Source organism: Pelophylax lessonae (assembly GCF_965119305.1).
Source record: "Pelophylax lessonae genome assembly, chromosome: 2".
In the NCBI taxonomy this organism is placed as follows: Eukaryota; Metazoa; Chordata; class Amphibia; order Anura; family Ranidae; genus Pelophylax; species Pelophylax lessonae.
In genome coordinates this window covers 169,771,311-169,799,216 of record NC_138769.1, presented here as the reverse complement: position 1 = coordinate 169,799,216, position 27,906 = coordinate 169,771,311, and the positions used below count along the sequence as shown (strand labels likewise).

Here is a 27,906-nt window from a genome sequence, read left to right as displayed (position 1 = left end):
TTCAAAGTTGTTGAACTGTTCTTTGACTTTTTTGTTATTCATTTATTGTATGGTATGCAACAAAACACAATATCACAATTATATTGCAGTTTACTAGTCCGTACATTTGGTGGTTTTTATCAGGCTTTATTTTTCTTAATTTTCACCTAGTGATACTGCCAGTGGCACTTCGTGTCCGAGGGTGAAAACACTCAGTGTACTGTAACTATGGGGGGAGCACTGTTGTTGCCTTAGGACAGGAATTGTTGATAACTACAGAAAACCCCCACTCTCCAAAGCATAATTCGTATGTGTTTTGTAGTCCACGTAGAGAACTGATAACAGTCAGAATAAGTATAGAACACAGGAGGTTACAAGCTAAGTGGATTTCAAGAAGGGCCAACAGACACAGAAAGTTACATGCTTATTGTATTTCTGGTACTTCTGCACACATATATAACAAAACTCTTTCAATGGTATATTTAACAGGCCAAAAGGGTGTAAATATGAGGAATTACCGGTTAGAGTTTACATCCACCTTCCTAATTGTTCTACGTCAGAGTGTGTTATTGTGCGAACCATTTCAGGTTGGAGAGGTTTTAAAGTCTAAATCACTGACAATATAGAAATCTGCATTCCATTTTGGGTTAATTATCTAGTTTTCCTGCCTTTCATTATGAGAAAAAAATAAAACTGCAGTTTAGTAAGTCTTCAGCCATGATTCACAGACAGCTTTTACCATAAATTACTTTTTCTTAGTTTTCTGTACAAAGCTATAATTTACAATTTAATAAGCATTACATTTACCATTGCTTTCTTGTCTGCTTCCTCCTACAGGGAAACTGTGTAAACCTGACTGAGGCTCTAACACTTTATGAAGAACAGCTGAGAATGCTTTATTGTCCTGTGGGGTTTTCTAAGGAAATAGTGTGTGTCCCCTCCTACATGGAACTGTATCCTTTCTACACAAAGCATTAGAAAAGGCAGACTTTGAGATAGCAGAAAATGCCTGTGCAGACAACACTGTGTATACAGTTGTAGAAAAGTAAAATGTCTAACATACAATATACAGGTGCGTCTCAAAAAATGATAATATCATTGAAAAGATCATTTATTTCGTTCATTGACGGACACAGCTCCTGATATTCTTAACCATTGGATTCTACTGCCCCTACAGGAGTAGGACACTAGGCAGAAAGAAAAAATCTGGCTACACCAATTGGCAGTCCCATGGGGGTATACTCCCTCTCTCTGCTATAGGCACTCAGTTTTTTTTGTTTTTGCCTAGTCAGGAGAAAGGACCTAGTCCCTTGCTGGGATCTTTGGTCCTGGCAATTTTTTTTCTTTTTAGATAGAAATTGTTTTTCTCCTGGATTTTTCCTGTGAGATTTACAATTAACTGCCGGACTGGGCGACGGGCTGGATAGTCTAGATCTAGTGGTCACCCCAGTCTGGCCAGCGAGCACGCACATACCTCATCTCCGCGCTAGGTTAGCTGTGACATAGCCCCATTGGACGGGGGGCTGGCCTGCGAGTTAAACGCCTGAGTCTCAGCTTTCCTCCTGGCTGACAGCCCCCCCCCCATTTCAATGGAAAGGGGTTCTGTCTGGAGAGGTTCCAGCCCTGTTCTTGGTATGGTGAGTAGCTGCCCCCCTTCTCCCCCTGGAGGGTTTTGGGGTGGACGTGGGCCCCTGCTTGGGACGGTCGGACCCCCCCAGGTTTCCTTCTTTCCCATCAGGCACCCCCCCTTTCCAGTGTCCCACATCCTACCCCCCTTTCCACAATGCTAGGGGCTGTTTGGGTGGTCTGATCCACTTCCTGGGGTGGGGGCAGGGCGCTAGCTGGTGATGGGGGGCCGAGGGGGGGGGTGTGCCACCAGGGACCGGACAATCAACTGTGCAGGGGGAGTGTACCTGGTGGGGGCTCCTGACAGGGCCCCCCGTCCTACCTGGATCTGTCCTTGAGACCAGGGTTCCTTCCTGGATCCCTTTAAGCCTCGTGGTGCTGTGTGGGGGCCGTCATTTTGTTGTAGCCTGTGTGTTTATATACAGGGCAGCCATGTTTGTGTAGTCCCGCGGCCACTTTGCTGTGGTTTTACATTGAAAATAGCAGGGGCCATAACAGTGGAGCCCTGTGGGCGGCAATTTCGGTGGTTGGAGTCCCTCCTCATCCCCTGACGCTGACTCCTGGATCCTTTCACTTCCTGATCCCCACAAGCATAGTGCAGATTATCCTGGTGGCTGCAGGTGCCTGTTTCTGGTGGGGTCCTCTCCCTCTTTGCTGGGGATCGCTTGGTACTTGTGCCTGGCGACCAGGTGGTGGAAGCGTGGTGGGGTTTGTCCCTTTGCAGTGTTTTACACTTTTTGCGGGGTTCCCCTGGTAAATCATGGAGTCTTTGGAGCACATCTTCCCACCTGATCCCCTCTCTGAGGCTACAGGGCCCTCCGGGTCCCAACCATCCATCAATCCATCGGTCCTGGAGTCCTTTGTGTCTCAGGTGGAGGTTGCTTTCGGGCGACGGGCTAGGAAAAAGCGTGCCCTGCCTTCCCCTGCCTCATCTGTCTCATCAGATCCTGAATCTGATTCGGCCCCCATGGACGTGGGTCACCTTGCTGGGTCTGCAACCTCGCGCCCGGGATCCTCTGATAGTGAGGATGATTCCTCCATGTCTGCAACCGCACACACGAAAAGGCGCTGGTGAAGGCGCTGATTTGTATCTGTGCGTGAGACCCTGAAGGATGCGGCTGCAACTGAGCCACAGGTTCCCTTTGGCACTCGCAAGGCATCCAGAGCAGAAAAGGTGTTTCCTTTCCCTGCCTATTTTGACAGAATTGTCACTAAAGAGTGGGGATGACCAAGTATCCTCGTGGGGTCCCTAAGCGCTTTACTAGGCGTTACCCCTATGAGGAGTCCCTTCTTTAGAAGTCGACTGTTCCACTGGTGGTGGACCCTCCGGTTTCCAGATTTAATAAGGCAACCATGATTCCAATTGAAGAGTCCCCAGCCCCCACTATGTACACTACTTGGCAATGAGGCCGGTATTCACCATTGCCCTGGTGTCGCAAACTCTGCCCGAGTCGGCTAAGCTCTTACGCCGTGACCTGAAGGGAGAAAAGCTCTCCCCTGCCTTTGCTGAGCTGGCGGATCAGCTGGTCCAGGGGCTGCAGTTTATCTGTGATGCCTGTTTGGATGCGGCTTCCCTAGTCGCACGACTCTCTGTTTTGGCAGTGGCCCTTCGGCGTGTCTTTTGGCTCAAGTGCTGGTCTGCGTAATAGACTTCTAAAAAGACCTAGACTACTTCCGGTTCCGGCGCCCATGTGAGCGGCTGTGTGGGACAACGGCTCCGGCTCTGACCTGCATAAAAAATCATTCCTAGAAGTCCGGGCACACCATCCGACCCCGCGATCCTGGCCTACACCACCTGGGGAGCAAGCAGGATGGACCATTTTCTTCGCCACTGCAGCTCCTCCGCCCCGCAGCAAATTGAGCCCCCGGCTTCAACTCCGGCCTCCACAGAAGCGGACATGGCGGACACCGCCCCTTTACCTTCTGCAGCCCGGCAAGGTCAGTCACCACCCATGCCTGACACTCAGATAGCCTCCCTGGCACAAGCAGTGGCCAGCCTCCTATCTCCTACTATAACCGAGGCAGTGGACAAAGCGATAGCCCAGGGGATGGCCCAGCTGCAGAGGGAACTAGGGGAACACTCCCACAGGCTGCTGAAACTTGAGCACAGGGTCTCAGACGTGGAGGACGAGCTCCAAGGTTCCTTCTCCATGGACCAACAAGCCAAACAGACTCAACGTTATCTGCTGGATAAACTGGACAAACTCGGTCCAGGAGGAATAACCTCCGGATCATAGGCCTCCCTGAATCCTATGGAGCTAAAACTTTACTGGATCTGGCCACTAACCGCCTTCCTCTGGCCCTGGGGATTCAGACCACGTGTATCGCAGAACGAGCCCACCGCCTGGGGGCCCCGTCGAATGACAGGAAAACCCCTCGCCCTGTCATAGTGAAATATTTAAACTATATGGATAGGCAAAACATCCTCAAATCATTTCGGAACTCTAAAACGTTCCAAGTTGATGGCCACAAGTTGTTGGTCTTTGCAGACTACTCGCAGGAGGTCACAAAGCGTAGAAAAGCATTTCAACCGTTATGCCAAGCTCTATACCACAAAGCAATTAAATTTACCCTGGCGTATCCTGCCACTCTACGTTTATCAGACTTATCCGGGGGAACAAAAATCATTCACGCATCCTGAGGAAGCCATGCACTTTCTCAACCGCCACTTCAATATTCAGGTGAAAACCCCAGCGACACCCTCTCCCCAGCGCCCACAGGGAGCGAGAGAACAGAGGAGTCCGAGGAAAGACCCAGCGAAAAAGCAACGCACCAGCGGATCCTCGTCCACACCATCTTCTGGTGCGTGCCTATCTCCCATAAGGTGCTCTCTGTCATGGTCACAACTCTTCCACAAGTTACATATCCTTTTCTTTGTGTTCAGTACATAATGACACTTTACATGCTCCTGTTGCTGCCTAATGCTCACTGCTAGGCACAGACTATGCGGGGGGTGTTGTCCCTGACAGTTTGTTCAATGATAACTGCCTCCCTTCTATTTCCAATGCTAATGTTTGCCTTTTTCTTTGGTTATCCTATTTTGGTTGTTGCTTGATATTTTCAGTTTGCACAGCCTTACGGTTATCTGGGCTCTGGTAATACCCCCAGGCATCTATGATCAGTGTTATCAGCTGCTGCGCAGCATCGGCATTGGCCGTGTACTTACCATCCATACTGGACGCCGATCATAGAGATTCCATTAACGCTGTCCATCCGCATGTGTCTTTACATGAGGAAAAAAGCGAAGTCCCTATGTTCCATGTTTTGTTCCCACTACCTATCCCCCCTGGCTCCTGTTGGGTTACTTCTTCCCCTACCTTCTCCCGTATGTATGTTAGATGCATTCTCCCATATTTTATACACCAAATGTTTCTTGATTCTTATGTCCTGCTCTTCTCGGCACCGCCTTGCTACCCTTGCTATTTTGAACTACTTCGCGGCTCAATCCTACCCATATGATCCCCCATGACCATAATCTCGTGGAATGTTAAGGGTCTTAGGTCACCACACAAACGAATGGCCGTCCTCAGACACCTGAAGCGTCTGAGGGCGGACATTGCTATACTGCAGGAATCACACTTGGAAGCGAAAGACTTCCATAGAATGCAAAAGCTCTGGGTGGGGCAGGTATATGGTTCACCAGTGGTAAAAAGCAAATCGGGAGTGCTGATTCTAATTCATAAAAACTACCCGGCCACAGTCCAGTCCACACACTTTGACAAGGAAGGCCGCATTGCCATCCTGCAGTTCACAAACACACAACAGGACTGGGTGGTGGCCGCGGTATACGCCCCCACCACTCCATCCACACCCTTCTTCCAAGCACTAGCTCACGACTTAGCGCCCTTCTTACATTTACCATTGCTCGTAGCAGGCGATTTTAATCAACTTATGCATCCCTCAGAAGACCGGTCACAGGCCACGGGAACTTTAACCTCAAACCACTCCTATCACTCCCCCCTACTGCTCCATATGGTGGAGAGCTTGCACCTCACAGACATCTGGCGTTTGTCCAACCCAGCTGGCAGAGAATACACCTTTTTTTCCCATCCCCAGAACACGCTCACGAGGATAGACTATGCTTTTACAAACGATAAGTTGCTTCCTTATACCAGCTCACCTAAAATCCACGATATAGCCATATCGGACCATGCTCCCATTTCTATTGACGTTTCCATATACGCACATGCTCCGTCCTTTAAACATTGGAGGTTCCCCTCATACTTGGCCAAAGACCCTGGGGTAGCCACGCTCATCAGAGACACCTGTTCTGAATTTATAGACAATAACACCTCCCCTTCCGTTTCCCCCACTCTTTTGTGGGATACTGGCAAAGCAGTCCTCAGGGGACGCATCATATCCTATGCATCAGCATATAAAAAGAATATTGCCAAGGCCTACCTGGCGGCCAGCACTTCCTTGAGGAAAGCCCAGGCTGACCTAAACCACACCAATTCCCCACCCCACAGGGAAGCATGACGTAAAGCAAAGGCCAATTTTGATACATGGGCCGAGACCAGGGAGCGCCTCTACATATCCCACCTAGACTGGAAATATCACTCCTTTGGGAACAAGCCTGGGAAACTGCTGACCTCATTGTGCCATGGTCCCTTCATACCCACTCACGTATCCTCCCTTAGGGACACTGATGGCTGGCTAGTGGAGTCGCCCTCGGAAATTAACAAAGTATTTGCGAATTTCTATACATCCTTATATGGCCATGAAACCTGCGATGACGCCGCAGTTTCACGGTGGTTATCTTCCGTAGACCTTCCTAAAATATCCCATGACCAATTAGCTCTTCTGAACGCCCCTATTTCATTGGAGGAGGTGCGGAAAACTATTTAATGCTTGTCGCCAGGGAAATCACCTGGCCCTGATAGTTACACTCCAGAATTTTACAAATTGGCAATAGATCACGTCACCCCCACCTTGCAACTAGATTTCAACCACATTGTATCAGGACATCCCTACCTGCCCACTGGCTACCAGGCACATAAGTTGATTTACAAAAAGGGAAGAGACCCAAAGGACCCCGGTTCATATAGACCCATCTCGTTGTTGAACGTAGAATCGAAGTTACTCTCCAAAATTGTAGTAGACAGACTGGTATCCCTACTACTTACCCTAATACACCCGGCCCAATCAGGATTTACCAAAGGCCGCTCTGCCACCTCTAATATTAGAAAAGTACTAACGGCCCTTGAAATTTCGCAAGCAAATCCCGATAATCAGGCAGCCATAATCACCCTGGATGCCGAAAAGGCATTTGATAATGTAAACATACAGTGGTTAGACAAAGTACTAGTACATCTTGGTTTTTCTGGCCCTTTTCTACACCTGATTAGGACTATGTATGCCTCCCCCAAAGCCCAGGTGGTTGTAGCAGGACATATCTCGCAATCTTTCAAACTATACAAGGGTACCAGACGGGTGCCCGTTATCACCCCTGCTGTTTAACCTGGCCCTGGAACCTTTGTCGAGATTCATGCTGGATCATCCTGAGCTTCGGGGCATTGAGATGGGCCAAGAAGAATTACGCACAGCAATGATCGCAGATGATGTATTGATTTTTACATCGGATCCCGAACACGATCTACCCATTATACAAATTTTTTTTGCGGAATACAGATTATGCTCAGGCTTACGCATCAACTTCGCCAAGAGCGAGATCCTCCCACTTAACACCGTCCGCACTCCACAGTGGGCCTCCTCTTCTACCCTGCGCATCAACACCAGCAACATTACCTATCTGGGTATCAAAATAGGACGCTTTCCATCCTCTCTATACCGACTAAATTTCACTCCAGTCATCGACAAGATGATTGCGGAATTGAAAACCTGGGCAAATTTGCCTCTGTCCTTCATGGCTTCAACTCCGGCCTCCACAGAAGCGGACATGGCGGACACCGCCCCTTTACCTTCTGCAGCCCGGCAAGGTCAGTCACCACCCATGCCTGACACTCAGATAGCCTCCCTGGCACAAGCAGTGGCCAGCCTCCTATCTCCTACCATAACCGAGGCAGTGGACAAAGCGATAGCCCAGGGGATGGCCCAGCTGCAGAGGGAACTAGGGGAACACTCCCACAGGCTGCTGAAACTTGAGCACAGGGTCTCAGACGTGGAGGACGAGCTCCAAGGTTCCTTCTCCATGGACCAACAAGCCAAACAGACTCAACGTTATCTGCTGGATAAACTGGACAAACTCGGTCCAGGAGGAATAACCTCCGGATCATAGGCCTCCCTGAATCCTATGGAGCTAAAACTTTACTGGATCTGGCCACTAACCGCCTTCCTCTGGCCCTGGGGATTCAGACCACGTGTATCGCAGAACGAGCCCACCGCCTGGGGGCCCCGTCGAATGACAGGAAAACCCCTCGCCCTGTCATAGTGAAATATTTAAACTATATGGATAGGCAAAACATCCTCAAATCATTTCGGAACTCTAAAACGTTCCAAGTTGATGGCCACAAGTTGTTGGTCTTTGCAGACTACTCGCAGGAGGTCACAAAGCGTAGAAAAGCATTTCAACCGTTATGCCAAGCTCTATACCACAAAGCAATTAAATTTACCCTGGCGTATCCTGCCACTCTACGTTTATCAGACTTATCCGGGGGAACAAAAATCATTCACGCATCCTGAGGAAGCCATGCACTTTCTCAACCGCCACTTCAATATTCAGGTGAAAACCCCAGCGACACCCTCTCCCCAGCGCCCACAGGGAGCGAGAGAACAGAGGAGTCCGAGGAAAGACCCAGCGAAAAAGCAACGCACCAGCGGATCCTCGTCCACACCATCTTCTGGTGCGTGCCTATCTCCCATAAGGTGCTCTCTGTCATGGTCACAACTCTTCCACAAGTTACATATCCTTTTCTTTGTGTTCAGTACATAATGACACTTTACATGCTCCTGTTGCTGCCTAATGCTCACTGCTAGGCACAGACTATGCGGGGGGTGTTGTCCCTGACAGTTTGTTCAATGATAACTGCCTCCCTTCTATTTCCAATGCTAATGTTTGCCTTTTTCTTTGGTTATCCTATTTTGGTTGTTGCTTGATATTTTCAGTTTGCACAGCCTTACGGTTATCTGGGCTCTGGTAATACCCCCAGGCATCTATGATCAGTGTTATCAGCTGCTGCGCAGCATCGGCATTGGCCGTGTACTTACCATCCATACTGGACGCCGATCATAGAGATTCCATTAACGCTGTCCATCCGCATGTGTCTTTACATGAGGAAAAAAGCGAAGTCCCTATGTTCCATGTTTTGTTCCCACTACCTATCCCCCCTGGCTCCTGTTGGGTTACTTCTTCCCCTACCTTCTCCCGTATGTATGTTAGATGCATTCTCCCATATTTTATACACCAAATGTTTCTTGATTCTTATGTCCTGCTCTTCTCGGCACCGCCTTGCTACCCTTGCTATTTTGAACTACTTCGCGGCTCAATCCTACCCATATGATCCCCCATGACCATAATCTCGTGGAATGTTAAGGGTCTTAGGTCACCACACAAACGAATGGCCGTCCTCAGACACCTGAAGCGTCTGAGGGCGGACATTGCTATACTGCAGGAATCACACTTGGAAGCGAAAGACTTCCATAGAATGCAAAAGCTCTGGGTGGGGCAGGTATATGGTTCACCAGTGGTAAAAAGCAAATCGGGAGTGCTGATTCTAATTCATAAAAACTACCCGGCCACAGTCCAGTCCACACACTTTGACAAGGAAGGCCGCATTGCCATCCTGCAGTTCACAAACACACAACAGGACTGGGTGGTGGCCGCGGTATACGCCCCCACCACTCCATCCACACCCTTCTTCCAAGCACTAGCTCACGACTTAGCGCCCTTCTTACATTTACCATTGCTCGTAGCAGGCGATTTTAATCAACTTATGCATCCCTCAGAAGACCGGTCACAGGCCACGGGAACTTTAACCTCAAACCACTCCTATCACTCCCCCCTACTGCTCCATATGGTGGAGAGCTTGCACCTCACAGACATCTGGCGTTTGTCCAACCCAGCTGGCAGAGAATACACCTTTTTTTCCCATCCCCAGAACACGCTCACGAGGATAGACTATGCTTTTACAAACGATAAGTTGCTTCCTTATACCAGCTCACCTAAAATCCACGATATAGCCATATCGGACCATGCTCCCATTTCTATTGACGTTTCCATATACGCACATGCTCCGTCCTTTAAACATTGGAGGTTCCCCTCATACTTGGCCAAAGACCCTGGGGTAGCCACGCTCATCAGAGACACCTGTTCTGAATTTATAGACAATAACACCTCCCCTTCCGTTTCCCCCACTCTTTTGTGGGATACTGGCAAAGCAGTCCTCAGGGGACGCATCATATCCTATGCATCAGCATATAAAAAGAATATTGCCAAGGCCTACCTGGCGGCCAGCACTTCCTTGAGGAAAGCCCAGGCTGACCTAAACCACACCAATTCCCCACCCCACAGGGAAGCATGACGTAAAGCAAAGGCCAATTTTGATACATGGGCCGAGACCAGGGAGCGCCTCTACATATCCCACCTAGACTGGAAATATCACTCCTTTGGGAACAAGCCTGGGAAACTGCTGACCTCATTGTGCCATGGTCCCTTCATACCCACTCACGTATCCTCCCTTAGGGACACTGATGGCTGGCTAGTGGAGTCGCCCTCGGAAATTAACAAAGTATTTGCGAATTTCTATACATCCTTATATGGCCATGAAACCTGCGATGACGCCGCAGTTTCACGGTGGTTATCTTCCGTAGACCTTCCTAAAATATCCCATGACCAATTAGCTCTTCTGAACGCCCCTATTTCATTGGAGGAGGTGCGGAAAACTATTTAATGCTTGTCGCCAGGGAAATCACCTGGCCCTGATAGTTACACTCCAGAATTTTACAAATTGGCAATAGATCACGTCACCCCCACCTTGCAACTAGATTTCAACCACATTGTATCAGGACATCCCTACCTGCCCACTGGCTACCAGGCACATAAGTTGATTTACAAAAAGGGAAGAGACCCAAAGGACCCCGGTTCATATAGACCCATCTCGTTGTTGAACGTAGAATCGAAGTTACTCCCCAAAATTGTAGTAGACAGACTGGTATCCCTACTACTTACCCTAATACACCCGGCCCAATCAGGATTTACCAAAGGCCGCTCTGCCACCTCTAATATTAGAAAAGTACTAACGGCCCTTGAAATTTCGCAAGCAAATCCCGATAATCAGGCAGCCATAATCACCCTGGATGCCGAAAAGGCATTTGATAATGTAAACATACAGTGGTTAGACAAAGTACTAGTACATCTTGGTTTTTCTGGCCCTTTTCTACACCTGATTAGGACTATGTATGCCTCCCCCAAAGCCCAGGTGGTTGTAGCAGGACATATCTCGCAATCTTTCAAACTATACAAGGGTACCAGACGGGTGCCCGTTATCACCCCTGCTGTTTAACCTGGCCCTGGAACCTTTGTCGAGATTCATGCTGGATCATCCTGAGCTTCGGGGCATTGAGATGGGCCAAGAAGAATTACGCACAGCAATGATCGCAGATGATGTATTGATTTTTACATCGGATCCCGAACACGATCTACCCATTATACAAATTTTTTTTGCGGAATACAGATTATGCTCAGGCTTACGCATCAACTTCGCCAAGAGCGAGATCCTCCCACTTAACACCGTCCGCACTCCACAGTGGGCCTCCTCTTCTACCCTGCGCATCAACACCAGCAACATTACCTATCTGGGTATCAAAATAGGACGCTTTCCATCCTCTCTATACCGACTAAATTTCACTCCAGTCATCGACAAGATGATTGCGGAATTGAAAACCTGGGCAAATTTGCCTCTGTCCTTCATGGGCAGATGCCATCTGTACAAAATGGCCACCTTCCCCAAGCTTCTCTATCCCCTCCAGACCATACCGCTTCTCCTAAAACATGCTAATGTCCTTAGACTACACAAAGCCGTTTCCTCTTTCATCCTGAAGGGGAAACGCTCTAGAATACCGCTGAACAAATTGCACCTATCTAAACGTGAAGGGGGCTTGGATCTTCCAAATACCCGCATTTATAATGTAATCTGCCTCGTGAGGGCCTGTATGGATTGGTTGAGCCGGGAATCTAGGTATACTAATTATACTCTAGAAACGCAATTGGCCGCACCTTATGATCTAGCAGCATTGCTACACTGTGGGACTGCGGACTTCCCTTTGTCCTTGCGACATAACCTACTGATCAGGGACACTGTGATGGCATGAAGGGAGCTGAGGAAGCGTTTTAAGCTATCCCAGCACCTCTCCAGGTACTTACCTATCCGTAACCACCCCATGTTCCCACAGGCTCAGCAGTGCTCCGCTTATGAGGAATGGTCAAAGCGAGGTATCACTAAGTTTGCTCAGTTGTTTGATATACATACCGGCAAACCTCTTCCTTTTGCAGCATTCTCAGCTCAATTTAATCTCCCAACTGGACACTATACTATCGACAATGCATCAGCTTTGTGGACTCTGTTTGCCACACACCTCAACATCGTTTTCAAACTTCTCTTTTGGACACCTGGCTACAGCATGGCAAGCACAAGATATCGCATCTATACAAACCTTTACACACAGAACTCTACCAGGGGGTGTCCAACCAGATGGCAAAGCCTTGGAACGAACTTCTCCACTCTGATACCGATCACCATCACATCTTGTCAGGCTATCTAACCACCCGTCAATTTATCACAAACGAATTTTGGAGGGAGCAACAATTTAAAATCTTACACAGGGCATATCTCCCACATATCCGATGGTCCTCAGATATCTCTCACCATTTCCGTACGCTATGCAATTCCCGATATCCCTCCTTCACAAATTTTGGTTGTACCCTTCCATATCCTCTTTCTGGGACAAAGTTATAAGATATGTGACTAAATACACGGGACTGTCACTACCGAAAGACATATATCTTCTTCTGTTTGGCAACCTCTCCCTGCCGAGCCTGCACATGCCCAGGCAATCTCGGACACAACTGCTCGATTACAAGCCTTGGATGATATCTTGTCTCATGGTAGCCCGAAGATTGATCCTTAAACATTGGATGGATTCCTCCTCTCCCACACTCAATGAGCTGCATAATGATTTATTTCTTCTCCGAGACCAGTAACTTATAGGCCTACAGCACATTTCCTCACATAGCAACACACGTCTCGTCAGAAAATGGTCTGCCTTCCCCCCAGGGAAGGACGATTTCTCACTTGACCTGACCTAGCCCCTCACTAATGTTGTGATTGATATTTTTGAGCTTTTTCTCTGTATGCTGATGACACTTCCCTCCATTGCTTCCAGAAGTTCTTGCCTGGAGTCAAGTGCCATTACTGGTTGCTGAATTATTTATAGGGGATATTTGGTACTATTGTTTACTAATATATTAATTTATACTTTGCAAGGGGTAGCTGAGACAGTGACCTATGGTGCCATACTCTCTTGTCATCTAATAGAGCTTTTCCTATCGACACCTTGCCCCCCTCTTAAACATCACCTGATTTATGCATCTTTCTATCTGCTTTGCTGTGGGAGAGGAGCATTATCAGTTTGTGGTGTTACCCTTTGGTCTCACCTCTGCTCCTCAGGTCTTCACAAAAGTGTTAGCCCCAGGGCTAGCCTGGTTAACGCCAACGAGGGATTGCGGTTCTGGGCTACTTGGACGATCTCCTTCTGCGAGCGGAGTCTCCTGCTCTGGTGGAAAACCTGGAGATCACTATGTGAGCTCTACTGGGTTCGGCTGGATTCTGAATTTTCAGAAGTCTGCTCTGGTTCCATCCATGAAGCTGGACTATCTGGGCCTGACTCTGGACTCGATCTTAGCCAGAGTGCTCCTTCTCTGGACAAACTCCAGAAATTGCAGGCTGCAATTCATCTCCTGCTGTCCAGCAGATGGTCCTCCCTCTGGACATGCATGCGGGTGCTGGGCCTGATGGTGTCTACCTTCAAAGCAGTTCCATTTGAACAGTTCCATACGAGGTCCCTACAAAGGGAGATTCTGACCAAATGGGACAAGACTCTGCAGTCTCTGGACAATCAGATCCGGCTGAGTCAAGGAACGAAGGAGTCCCTGATATGGTGGCTTCATTCTCCAGCGCTTCAGCTTGGCAAAACCTTCCTTCCCTTGTATTGGACAGTGGTCACCACGGATGCCAGCCTGCCGGGTTGGGGAGGCGTCCTCGGCAAGCATTTTGCTCAAGGGATCTGGACGCTGGAACAGTCCAGACTACCGATCAATGTCTTGGAGCTCTGAGCGATCCGACTGTGTCTGGACCTTTGGACGGATCATCTTCAGGGTTGTACAGTGCGCATTCGATTGGACAGTGCTACGGCCGTGGCTTATGCCAATCACCAAGGGGGCACAAGAACTGTCCTGGTGGCTCTGGAGGTAGCCAGCATTCCAAAGTGGGCACAACAGTTCAGTCTAGCCTTCTCAGCCGTACACATTTCTGGGGTGAAAAATTGACAGGCGGATTACCTCAGTCGGAAGACGTTGGACCAAGGGGAGTAGTCCCTTCATCCGGAAGTGTTTTATCAACTGTGTCTCCGGTGGGGCACCTCTGAGGTGGATCTGTTGGTGTCTCGGCTCAATAGAAAGGTGCAGAGGTTTGTGGCTCGTCAAGGCATCCTCTGGAGGATGCCACAGATGCGCTTTTGGCCCCATGGAGTTAGTATCTTCTGATTTTACACCTTCCCGCCTCGCAAACTTCTGCCAAGACTTCCCTGCAGGATCAAGGCAGAGGGATTCTGGTCATCTTAGTGGCTCCGGACTGGCCCCGTCGGGCTTGGTACGCCTATCAGGTGTGGCTGGTCACTGACGTTCCTTGGAAGCTTCCTCTCAGGGAGTATCTGCTGTCCCAAGGACCGATTTTCCATCCTGCTTTACAGTCGCTGGCTTTGACGGCTTGGCTTTTGAACGCCAGGTGCTGAAAGGTAGAGGTTTATCTGAGTCGGATCCTACCCTGTTGAAAGCTAGGAAATCTGTTTCTAGGAAGATCGTACATGGAAGACGTACATTGTGTGGTGTGAGTCTCTTGGGGTTCATCCTTGCTCCTTCTCTGTGGCTCGCATCTTCACCTTTCTTCAACGGGGGGTTGAACAGAAATTGGCCTTGAGTACCATCAAGGGCCAGGTGTCGGCTTTGGCGGTCTTCTTCCAACGACCTTTGGCCACACTCAATTTGGTGCTTTCGGTCCTCCAGAAGCCTCCCTTTTGAGAATTGTCGGGATATTCCCCTGCTTGCACTGTCCGAGAAAGTGGCCTTTTTGGGGCAGGGTGTCAGAACTGGTGGCGTTATCCTGTTGTTCATCTTACCTGGTAACTCACAGGGATACAATACCTTGCGAAAGTATTCGGCCCCCTTGAACTTTTCGACCTTTTGCCACATTTCAGGCTTCAAACATAAAGATATAAAACTGTAATTTTTTGTGAAGAATCAACAAGTGGGACACAATCATGAAGTGGAACAAAATTTATTGGATATTTCAAACCTTGTTAACAAATAAAAAACTGAAAAATTGGGCGTGCAAAATTATTCAGCCCCTTTACTTTCAGTGCAGCAAACTCTCTCCAGAAGTTCAGTGAGGATCTCTGAATGATCCAATGTTGACCTAAATGACTAATGCTGTATGGTCTTGGCCACCGTGCTGCAGCTTTATTTCAGGGTCTTGGCAATTTTCTTATAGCCTAGGCCATCTTTATGTAGAGGAACAATTCTTTTTTTCAGATCCTCAGAGAGTTATTTGCCATGAGGTGCCATGTTGAACTTCCAGTGACCAATATGAGAGAGTGAGAGCGATAACACCAAATTTAACACACCTGCTCCCCATTCACACCTGAAACCTTGTAACACTAACGAGTCACATGACACTGGGGAGAGAAAATGGCTAATTAGGCCCAATTTAGACATTTTTACTTAGGGGTGTACTCACTTTTGTTGCCAGCGAATTAGACATTAACCACTGTAAGACCGGGGGATTTTCCTGCTTAACGTCCAAGCCACTTTTTTCAACTTGGCACTGCGAGAGTTTAACTGACAATTGCGCGGTCATGCAACGCTGTACCCAAACTAAATTTACGTCCTTTTTTTCCCACAAACAGAGCTTTCTTTTGGTGGTATTTGGTCACCTCTGCGCTTTTAATAAAAAATAAATGCGATATTAATAAAAAAAAGAGCGAAAATTTTGCGTAAAAATTGACATTTTCTACTTTGACAGTTAAAAAATATCCAATATATTCAATTTTTGTCATATATTTAGGCCAAAATGTATTTAGCTACATGTCTTTGACAAAAAAATTCTTAATGAGCGTATTTTTAACCACTTTAAGACCGGAAGATTTTACCACATTCCGGACCAGGCCATATTTTGCGATTCGGCACTGTGTTAATTTAACGGACAATTGCGCGGTCGTGCAATGCTGTACCCAAACTAAATTTATGTCCTTTTTTTCCCCACAAATAGAGCTTTCTTTTGGTGGTATTTGATCACCTGTGCGATTTTTAATTTTTGAAAAAAAGAGCGACAATTTTGAAAAAAAAAAACAATATTTTTCACATTCTGATGTAGAACATTCCCCCCAAAAATTTACAAATCAAAATCTTTTAACATTTTAGGCCAATTTGTTTTCTGCTACATATTTTTGGTAAAAAAAAAATCACAATAAGCCTATTTTGATTGGTTTGTGCAAAAGTTTTCGCGTTTACTAACTACGGGAAAGATTTGTCATTTTTATTGTTTATTTATTTTTTTTAACTAGTAATGGCGGCGATCTGTGATTTTTTGCGGGACTGCGACATTGCGGCGGACAGATCGGACCCCTAACTGACATTTTTGACACTTTTGGGGGACCAGTGACATTACTACAGTAATCAGTGCTAAAAATATGCACTGTTACTATAATAATGACACTGGCAGGGAAGGGGTTAACACTGTTGGTGATCAAGGGGTTAAATGTGTGCCTCATGCTTACTGACGTGTGTTTGGGGGGAGGGGGTTGTGTGACACAGACACAGATCGCAGGTTCAGCTATGCTGAATCCTGTGGTCTGTCCCTGCCTGTCACAGAGGAGATCCGCCCGCTTTGTTTACATAGGCGGGCGGATTTCCTCAGTCTTTCCCCGACGATCGGGGAAGAGAGACGGTGATCACTGCATCTCCTCCCCTGGCCCAACTCCCGCTGTATCTAAACACAGCTGGAGTGAGCTCCCGGCGGCGAGCGTGCGCCGCCGAGAGAGAGGGGAGTCTGGGGACGTAGGTCTACGTTGCCAGACCCAGGGTTGCTGCAGTAGCAGCAACGTGAGCAGTCTTAAAGTGGTTAGTGGCTGTGTTGAGTTATTTTGAGTGGAAAGCAAATTTACACTGTTATATAAGCTGTACACGCACTACTTTACATTGTAGCAAAGAGTAATTTCTTCAGTGTTGTCACATAAAAAGTTATAGTAAAATATTTACAAAAAAATGTGAGGGGTGTAATCACTTTTGTGAGATACTGTACATAGTTATAACTGTAGTTGCATCAAGAGAGGGACTTTGTAGAGTGGGAGCTACATACCGCAACTGCTCAGAGGCAAGCTCTCATTGCTCTACTCATTGCTTTTATTGCCTAGTCTGTCACTGTCAGTAGTTATGTATAAATGCAAAACATGGTGTAGATAACCGTAAATCCATATAGCACAATGCAAATTACATACAAACAGAACATAAAGTGCTAATGTGCTGGGCAAACATGCAAAGTATATATCAAAAGATCAAAATTAAGATGCAAACAATATCTCAATCAAGCATATGTGGGGAGTGCAAAATAAATTCCATCAAAAAATCTGTCAAAGTGCTGGGTGCGTCACATTCCATTATCACTCCAAAAAGTGCTCCAGTGTGGTGTGGGGAAAAAATGTGCTCCTTAGTGTCAAAATTTGCCTCTTACCAAACAGAATGGATCTCCATTCCATGGATCAAACGCAGCCTACAATCAATCTTCACGGGAAATGCTTCCCAGCGAGCGTGTCTTCACAGCCCTCTCACAGCAGCGTTCCATTAACCACAGAAACCTATACAGTATCTCACAAAAGTTAGTACACCCCTCACATTTTTGTAAAATATTTTAATATATCTTTTCAACACTGAAGAAATGACACTTTGATACAATATAAAGTAGTGAGTGTACAGCTTGTATAACTGTAAATTTGCTGTCCCCTCTAAATGACTCAGCACACAGCCATTAATGTCTAAACCGCTGGCAACAAAAGTGAGTACACCCCTAAGTGATAATGTCCAAATTGGGCCCAATTAGCCATTTTCCCTCCCCGGTGTCATGTGACTTGTTAGTGTAACAAGGTCTCAGGTGTGAATGGGGAGCAGGTGTGTTAAATTTGGTGTTATCGCTCTCACTCTCTCATACTGGTCGCTGGAAGTTCAACATGGTACCTCATGGCAAAGAACTCTCTGAGGATCTGAAAAAAAATATTGTTGCTCTACATAAAGATGGCCTAGGCTATAAAAAGATTGCCAAGACTCTGAAACTGAGGTGCAGCATGGTGGCCAAGACCACACGGTTGTTTAATAGGACAGGTTTCACTCAGAACATGGTTGGCCAAAGAACCTGAGTGCACGTTTTCAGCATCATATCCAGAGGTTGTCTTTGGGAAATAGACGTATGAGTGCTGCCAGCATTGCTGCAGAGGTTGAAGGGGTGGGGGGTCAACTTGTCAGTGGTCAGACCATACGCCACACACTGCATCAAATTGGTCTGCATGGCTGTCGTCCCAGAAGGAAGCCTCTTCTAAACATAATGCACAAGAAAGCTCACACACAGTTTGCTGAAAACAAGCAGACTAAGGACATAGATTACTGGAACCATGTCCTGTAGTCTGATGAAACCAAGATAATCTTATTTGGCTCAGATGGTGTCAAGCATGTGTGGCGGTAACCAGGTAAGGAATACAAAGACAAGTGTGTTTTGCCTACAGTCAGGCATGGTGGTGGGAGTGTCATGGTCTGGGGCTGTATGAGTCCTGCCGTCACTGGGGAGCTACAATTCATTGAGGGAACCATGAATGCCAACATGTACTGTGACATACTGAAGCAGAGCATGATCCCTTCGGAGACTGGGCCACAGAGTAGTATTCCAACATAACGACCCCAAACACACCTCCAAGAATACCACTTCCTTGATAAAGAAGTTGAGGGTAAAGGTAATGGACTGATCAAGCATGTCTCCAGACCTAAACCCTACTGAGCATCTGTGGGGCATCCTCAAATCGAAGGTTGAGGAGCGCAAGGTCTCCAACATCCACCAGCTCCGTGATGTCATCATGGAGGAGTGGATTAGGACTCCAGTGGCAACCTGTGAAGCTCTGGTTAACTCAATACCCAAGAGGGTTAAGGCAGTGCTGGAAAATAATGGTGGCCACACAACATATTGACATTTTTGGCCCAATTAGGACATTTTAAGTTAGGGGTGTACTTTTGTTGCCAGCGGTTTAGACATTAATGGCTGTGTGTTGAGTTATTTTGAAGGGACAGCAAATTTACACTGCTATACAAGCTGTACACTCACTACTTTACATTGTAGCAAAGTGTAATTTCTTCAGTGTTGTCATATGAAAAGATATAATAAAATACTTACAAAAATGTGTGGGGTGTACTCACTTTTGTGGGATACTGTACATGCTCCTGTGATGAGTGGAACTCACCCAAAGAATAGATGTAATAGGGAGAAGCCTCATAGCATGAATCAGTTTACCAAGATTATTGGATAAAAAGAATAAAAACTTACATTGAGGCATAGAAAAACAAGAAGTAGTTATAAGCTGTCCGCGGTGTCACCCGTCCTACCAGCCGGGATGACATCACATGTGCACTCCACCCGATGCATTTCCCAAAACTAGTGTCCAAACTAGTGGGAAAAGCGTCAGCTGGATAATACTTCCCTTTCTTCTCTATAGCAGGAGTAGGTATTTTGTAAGGAGAATGGAGCAATGCTTGCTGATAACATTCCAAAGGCAGAGAGCATGGGATGTTATCTGTGATTCCTGGCTGGATGAACATAATTTTATTTTTTGCGCTTGTCAAACAGAAATAACAAAATGCTTTCAATGGTATTTTTAACAGATCAAAAAGGAGCTAATAAAAAAAGCAATTGTTGGAGTTTACATACACTTTAATGCTGTAGAGCCTGCTCTTCTCAAGCTCTTCGAAACATGTTCTATGTATTGGTTCATCTCTCATACAAAATGCTATTATACAGGCATGGATGTCTCTGAAAGAAGCTGTGAATATGCTCCAGAGAGACTTTCAGGAAACATCCTACACGTTTTCCACAGAAAGTGGCACATATAATTTATTTAAAATAGAGCCGGTCCACACATCCTACAGTAAATAATGGGATGTGAATCTTTTTTTAGAATTTTAAAAATCACTTGTATCTGTATTTAGGATTATTCCACACAAGAGGTGCCATGTAATGAAACCTTTTTCACACAGCTAGTGCTAATGTGTTATCAGTAAAGAAAGTGGTTTTAGATATTTGACATTGCATTAAAGATTTTCATCATCGTGTCTTAAATGTATATATTCTGTATGTAAGAATATGTTTTATGATTTCAGTGGGAAGATTTACATGTGAAATATCAGTTAATTAACCTAGTTGGCAATTGTAAGTATAATAAATCATTGTAAATCTGTTGACCCAGGACAATGAGGTATATGCATAGTATCAAAGTAAATGAACTAGATTGAGGAAAAGAATTATAAGGCTACTGTAATCGTTTGGAGACCACTTCATTTATTTTAAAGTGTACTAGCAAGGTGTGCCTTAACCAGAACAGGCAAGGTTAGGGATCACGGCAGGTGGTGGCTGGTGCATTGGTAACCATTTGTGAGGTGCCCACTGGAACAGTCCTGGTGGGGATGTTGGTGAGACCCAGTGGTGAGGGGGGGGGGGTGTTGTTGGTAGTGGGTAGGAGGTAGGGCTGGGCGATAAATCGATTTAATCGATTTATCGATTTTTTAGTTAGAAACGTTTTTTTTTTGGGAAACTCGAGTTTTTTTGTATAATACTTTTTCTCCCTTGCAGCCGAACGCCCCACCGCCGCGCCTGGATGTGACGTCAGCTGCGGGGCGGGCGGTGCGTCTGTCCAGGCCGGGGGTGCGGCGCGCTGTGATAGGTAAAGTCTCCCCGGCCTGGATGTGACGTCAGCTGCCGGGAGAGGAAGCAGGCGGTGCGCCTGTACAGACGCACCGCCCGCTTCCTCTCCCGGCAGCTGACGTCACATCCAGGCCGGGGAGACTTTACCTATCACAGCGCGCCGCACCCCCGGCCTGGACAGACGCACCGCCCGCCCCGCAGCTGACGTCACATCCAGGCGCGGCGGTGGGGCGTTCGTGGCTAGTAGGTGGCGCCGCTGTATATATATTGTTTACAACAGAAATACTGCTGGGGCTGCCATTTGCTGGGGAGTCATGTGGAAAGATGGAGTGCTGAGCCAGGAGGGGGCCCCCAGGTGGAGGGGGGTGCTGCCTCTGGCTGGCTGTGTGGTTGAGGTGTGTGTTCCTTCGCCACAGTCAGTACTGGTTGCTGGCATTCCTAATGTTAGTGAAGCGCAAGCACCCCAGTGAGCTGTACTGTGAGCAACCATTCCCCTTAGAAACAAGGATCAGAGGTAGTGGGGCATCTGTACGTTTAAAGCTCTATAGGCAGACAAAGGGAAAGAAGGAGCCAGGCACAGGGCCCAGCTAGTTTCCAGAGATCCCAGGAGGGATTACACCCCTTGCTTTAGGAGGACTGTGAGATTCTGTATTTAGAGACTGGGGTGAGAAGAGGAGTGGAAATACAGTTGATGCAGTGTATGTGACGATTTACTGTTAAAGAGACAGCGCCACATAAGAGAGGTTTCTTGGGTGGTCTAAGGATTACCTAAAGAGACAGGGTCCTCAATGTATAAAGGTAATGGATTATTGGCAACCTGGACGTTTCCCATATCCCATCAAAGTTTAAATCCCCCCAATAAAAATAAAAACAACAATTACATTGACTGTTTTCTGACTGCTGTTGACTGTTACAAATGCTGGTTGCTTGGCTGCCGGGCTGGAATGCCACCCGCCTGGCTGCAGACACAAGGTGAACCTTTTTTTAAAACTAGTAGCCCTCAAGGGGGTAGCGCTACAAACCTATTTAAAAAATGCAAAGCATATATGCCTCATTTTCAACTGTGTTCTATGGGGCCATGTGACAGGCAAGGTCCCTCCTCTTTTTCCTTAGCATTGGTTTCGGTGGTCTAATGTCTAGTAGTGTATTGTTTTGGGGATTCTACGCATTTTAACTCTTGAGGAGTTAAAATAGCAAAAAAGTTGCACTTTTGACACTATATCTGAAGTCATTTTTTAAGTGCATTGGAAAAAAAATCGAAAATCGAATCGAAACTCGAATTTTTCTTTAAAAATCGAAGATTTTTTTTTTAGGCAAAATCGCCCAGCCCTAGTAGGAGGAGTGAGTTGACCCCAGATCTCTCCATAAAGAGAACCTGTCATCCTTTACCCTTATCACAAGGGATGTTTACATTTCTTGTAATAGAAATGCAAGTGATCAAAAAAAAAAAAAAAATGAAAGTGACAGTGTTATAAAAAAAAAAAAAAATGCTGTGGAGAGGGCTCATCGTACACCTCTGAGACCCCCACCTTCGGGGATCCCTGCTGGCTCACCTCCTAAGAGCCCATTCACACTAGCGCGACTTGTGAGGCAACTTGTGTTGCCCCAGGTAGCTTGACATAACAAAAGCAATGTTAATCAATCAGTGCCGTCTTAATTGGCACTACGGAAGTTGCTCCGACTTCAGAAAAGGGTCCTGTACTACTTTGAGGCGACCTGTGATCCGACTGTCCCATATACTTCAATGGGAGTTGCCTCCTTATCTTAATTGACACGACTTGTTATCAGACTTTCCAGGAAGAAGAAAGAGATTAGCCAGGCATTCCCCACAGACAAAGTCGCCTGTCTCTTCAAAGTAGTGCACAAGTCTCTTCCAAGTCTCTTCCAAGTCTCTTCAAAGTCTCTTCCAAGTCTCTAAACAAGTCTCTTCAAGTCACGGGGCGACTTTCTGGTAGTGGTAGTGTGAACCAGCTCTAAATTGCAGGGTTTGTGGGATTATCCTACACCTTGCTAGAAAAAAAAGTAAACATTCAATATAATGGAGTGAAAGTATCCTTCTGTCCGGGATCCTCTGCAGAAGGGACAAAAATAATATAAATAGTTATTATTATTATTATTTTTTTTTTTAAAGCACCCCCATCCCTTGCACGCAGAAGTAAACGCATACATAAGTTGTGCATGCATACGGTGTTCACACCTTACATGTGAGGAATGGTCGTAAATGTTATAGCGAGAGCAATAATTCTAGAGCTAGGCCTCCTCTGTAACTAAACAGGTAACCTGTAAACATTTTTAAAGTGTTGCCTATAGAGATTAAGTATCATAGTTTGTCTCCATTCCACGAGTGTGCTCAATTTTTAAGCGTGGCATGTTAGGTATCTATTTACTCGGCATAATACCATCATTTATATTTTACCAAAAAGAGGGTTATATATTGTGTTTTTTTTGCACTAAAATTAATTAAAGTGTATTTTCTCTTTCGTTCATTGACGAACACCGCTCCTGATATTCTTAACCATTGGGTTATACTGCCTCCTACAGGAGTAGGACACTAGGCAGAAAAAAGTGGCCAGTCTCAGGGGGTATACTCCCTCTCCCTGCTATAGATACTCAGTTTTTTTCTGCTTAGTCAGGAGTAAGCACTTAGTTCCTTGCTGGGATTTCTGGTCCTGGCAACATTTTTTTCTTTTAGCTAGGTTTTTTTTCTCCTGGTTTTTCCTGTGAGATCTAAAATCAACTGCCGGACTGGGTGACAGGCTGGATAATCTAGTTCCAGTGGTCACCCCAGTCTGGCCAGCGAGACCTCAGCTCCGTGCTAGGTCAGCCATGACATAGCCCGACCTGACAGGGGCTGGCCTGCTAGTTAAATGCCTCGCGAGGTTGCATATGACCGAGCCTCGGCCCGAGTTTCTCTTGGCTGACAGCCCCCCCAGTTCAATATGGCGAGGGGTTCTGTTTGGAGCGGTGCCTGTCTGGTTCCTGGTATGTTGAGTATCTGCCCCCTGGAGGGTTTTAGGGTGGACATGGGCCCCTCCATGGGACAGTCGGACCCATGGGCTCTTCTCCTTCCTGTTAGGCACCCCCTCACCTGACCCCCCATCCCACCCCCCCTCCACTAATGCTGGGGCTGTGTGGGGGGTCTGGTACACCTCCGGGGGTGGGGGCAGGGCGCTTAGCTGGCAATGGGGGGTGCTCCGCCGGCGACCGGACGATCGGCTGTGTGTGGGGGGGTTGTACCTGGTAGGGGCTCCTGCCAGGGCCCCCTATCCTGCCTGTGCCTGTCCTGAGGCCTAGGGATCCCTCCTGGGAGCCTCGTGGTACCGCCATTTTCATGTAGCCTTTGTGCTGCAATGCACAGTGGCCATATTTGTGTAGTCTAGCGGCCATTTTGTGGTGGTTTGCCATAGAAAACAGCGGTGGCCATGACAGTGGAGCCCTATGGGCGGTGATTTCGGCGGTGGGAGCCCCTCCTCATCCCCTGGTGCTGACTCCTGGATCCTTTCCTTTCCTGATCGTCGTACGTGCAGTGCAGATTCTCCTGGTGGATGCAGTGCCTGGTTCCTGTGTGGTGGTGAGTCTGGTGGGGTTCTCTCCCTCTTTGAGGATTGATTGGGGCTCTGTAACTGGCAACCGGGTGTGCTGCCAGAGCGGTGGGGATGTCCCTTGGTAGTGTTTTACACTTTTTAGTGGTGTCCACTGGTGACCCATGGAGTCTTTTAGAGCACATCTCCCCACCTGATTCCTTCTCTGGTCCCAACCATCCATCGACGCGGTCCTGGATTCCTTTGTGTCCAGGGTGGAGTTGGCTTTTGGGCAACGGCTGGTAAAAAAAAGTGTCTGCGACCATGCACCCTGAATCCTCAGATAGTGAGGAGGATTCCTCCACTTCTGCAACCGCGCACAAAAAGGCACTGGGGGACGTACTGATTGTATCTGTGCAGGAAACCTTAAATATGGAGGACGCAGCTTCGACTGAGGCACAGGTCCCCTTTGGCACTAACAAGCCATTCAGAGTGGCAAAGGTGTAACCTTTCCCCTCAAATTTTTACAGAATGTCACTACAGAGTGGGGACGACGAAAGCATCCCCTTGGGATACCTAAGTGCTTTGCTAGGCGTTAAACCTATAAGGAGTCCCTTCTTAAGAAGTGGACTGTTCCACCGGGGGTGGACCCTCCGGTTTCCAGATTAAACAATTCCGGTTGAAGAGTCCCTGGCCTTTAGGGACCTGGCTGACAGGAAGGTGGAGGCTGTGGCCTGAAATATTTACACCCTGGCTGGTTTGGCACTGAGGAGTATATTCACCATTGCCCTGCTGTCGCAGACTCTGACCGAGTAGGCTAAGCTTTTATGCTGTGACCTGGATGGAGAACAGCTTCTTCCTGCCTTTGCTGAGCTGGCAGACCAGCTGGTCCAGGGGCTACAGTTTATCTGTGAGTCCTCTTTCAATGCGGCTCCCCTAGTGGCTCAGCTCTTTGTTTCCACAGTGGTCCTTCGCCGTGTCTTTTGGCTCAAATGCTGGTCTGCGGATCAGACTTCTAAAAAGGCCTTGACTGATCTTCCCGTTTAAGGAGAACGCCTGTTTGGTGCTACCTTGGATGTCTTTTTTTTAAAGGTCTCACAGGGGGGAAGAGTACCCTTCTTCCACAGGCTACTAAGAGCAAGGACCCTCTTAGACGCGAACCCTCCTCCTTGGCTCATAAGAAGTTTTTTTCTACCCTCAGTTTCGACTGCCCTTCGGGGCCTCCTCTGGAGGATCCAAGCGAACTTGGTCTGGCAAGTCAAGAGCGGGCTTCTCCAGACCCGAGGACAAGACCCCTTCAGCTTGAAGTTGCGTCCTCATCTGTATCTGGGGTGGGGGTATGTCTTCACTGATTCCTGGACCCGTTGACTTCCCCAGTACAAGACAAGTGGGTCCACAAAGTCATATGGTCCGGCTACAAGATCGAGTTTAGTTCTTATCCTCTGGAAAGGTTCTTTCCTTCAAACGTGCGACTGTCCCCGGTCCGCTTAAAGGCTCTCTTTGGGTCAGTGCAAGATTTGTTATTTCAAGGGGTGGTTGTCCCAGTTCCGACTTTGGAATGTTTTCAGGGGTTTTACTCAAACCTGTTTACAGTCCCCAGAAAGGAAGGCAAGGCGCAGCCTATCCTGGACCTCAAGGTGCTAAACTGCTTGTGCAGGTGCAGAAATTCAGAATGGAGTCTGTTTGCATTGTGGTGGCTTCCCTGTATCAGGGGGATTTGCTTGCCATCAACATCAAGGGCACTTACCTTCACATTCCAGTACGTGTTGGTCACCAGCGTTCTTCCGCTTTGACGTGGGAGAGGAGCATTATCAGTTTGTGGCGTTACCCTTTGGTCTCGCCTCCGCTCCTCGAGTCTTCACGAAAGTCATTTCCCCTGTGCTAGCATTGTTACGTCAGCACGGGATCACGGTCCTGGGCTACTTGGACGACCTTCTTCTGCGAGCAGAGTCTCCTACTGCGCTGGTGTAAAACCTGGAGACCTCAATACGGACCCTGAGGAAGTTCGGCTGGATTCTGAATATTCAAAGTTTGCCTTGGTTCCTTCAACGAAACTAGACGATCTGGGTGTGACTCCAGACTCGACCCTAGCCAGAGTACTCCTCCCTCTAGACAAATTCTAGAAACTGCAGGCTGTAATTCACCTCCTGCTGTCCAGCGGATGGTCATTCCTTCAGACTTGCATGTGAGTGCTGGGTCTGATGGTGTCTACCTTCGAGGTGATCCCGTTTGCATGGTTCCATACAAGGTCCCTGCAAGAAAGATTCTGATCAAATGGGACAAGGCTCCGCAGTCTCTGGACAACCAAATCCAGCTGACCCGGAGTGCAAAATGGTCCCTGATCTGGTGGCTTCGTTCTCCGGTGTTACGACATGGCAAATCCTTCCTCCCCTTGTATTGGACAGTGATCACCACGGATGCCAGCCTGTCGGTGTGGGGAGGCGTTCGCGACAGAAATTCTGCTCAGGGCGTCTGAATCCTGACAGAGTCAAGACTACCGATCAGTATCCTGGAGCTCTGAGCGATCAGACTGTGCCTGGAACATTGGACGGATCATCTCCAAGGTGGAAATTCAATCAGACAATGCCACAGCCATGTCTTATGTCAATCACCAAGGGGGCATTCTCAGGTGGTCAGAATGTTTATTCCAGCCCTTTCCGCCGTACATATTCCTGGAGCGGAAAACTGGCAGGCGGATTACCTCGTCAGGTGTTGGACCAGGGAGAATGGTCTCTTTATCCGGAGGTGTTTCATCAGTTGTGTCTCCAGTGGGGCACCCCTGAGGTGGATCTGTTGGCATCTCGGCTCAACAGAAAGGTGCAGATGTTCATGGCACGGTCACGGGATCCTCTGGCGGACACCACAGACGTGGTCCTTGACTGGCCTCGCCAGGTTTGGTACGACGATCCGGTGGGGCTGGTCATCGACGTTCCTGGAAAGCTTCCTCTCAGGGAAGATCTGCTGTCCCAAGGGCCAATCTTCCACACTGCTTTACAGTCGCTGGCTTTGACAGCTTGACTGTTGAAAGCCAGGTACTGAAGGATAGGCGTTTGTCTGAATCGGTGATTCCAACACTGTTAAAAGCAAGGAAATCTACTTCTAGGAAGATCTACCATTGTACGTGGAAGCCATACATCGCGTGGTGTGAGTCCCTTGGGGTTCATCCTCACTCTTTCTTGGTGGCTCGGATCTTGACCTTCCTTCACAGGGGGGTTGAACAGAAATTGACCTTGAGTACCATCAAAGGCCAGGTGTCGGCTTTGGCGGTCTTCTTTCATTGACCCTTGGCTCCACACTCCCTGGTGCGTACCTTTCTTCAGGGTGTTCACCATTTGGTTCCTCCAGTGTGGTCTCCGTTGCCGCCTTGGGACCTCCATTTGGTGCTTTTGGTCCACCAGAAGTTTTTCCTTTGAGATTCTTCGGGAGATTCCCTTGTTTACGCTGTCTCAGAAGGTGGGAATGAAGACATTGGGTTGACTGGCAGCGTTATCCTATCGTTCACCTTACTTGGTGGTTTACAGAGATAAGGTGGTCTTCGCCCCTGTCCCTTATTCCTTCCAAAGGTTGTCTCTGGTTTCCATTTGAATGAAGACATTGTG

At 47.6% G+C, this 27,906-nt stretch overlaps 1 protein-coding gene across 1 annotated transcript in view; it reads left to right on the top strand.

Moving 5' to 3' along the window:
• Nucleotides 1–27,906, top strand: part of SMS (spermine synthase) — a 324,565-nt gene that overhangs the window by 257,808 nt on the left and 38,851 nt on the right. Inside the window, exon 10 of the mRNA XM_082245818.1 lies at nt 817–932. Coding sequence (XP_082101944.1) covers nt 817–932 — 116 coding nt within the window. The remainder of the gene's footprint in view (nt 1–816; nt 933–27,906) is intronic.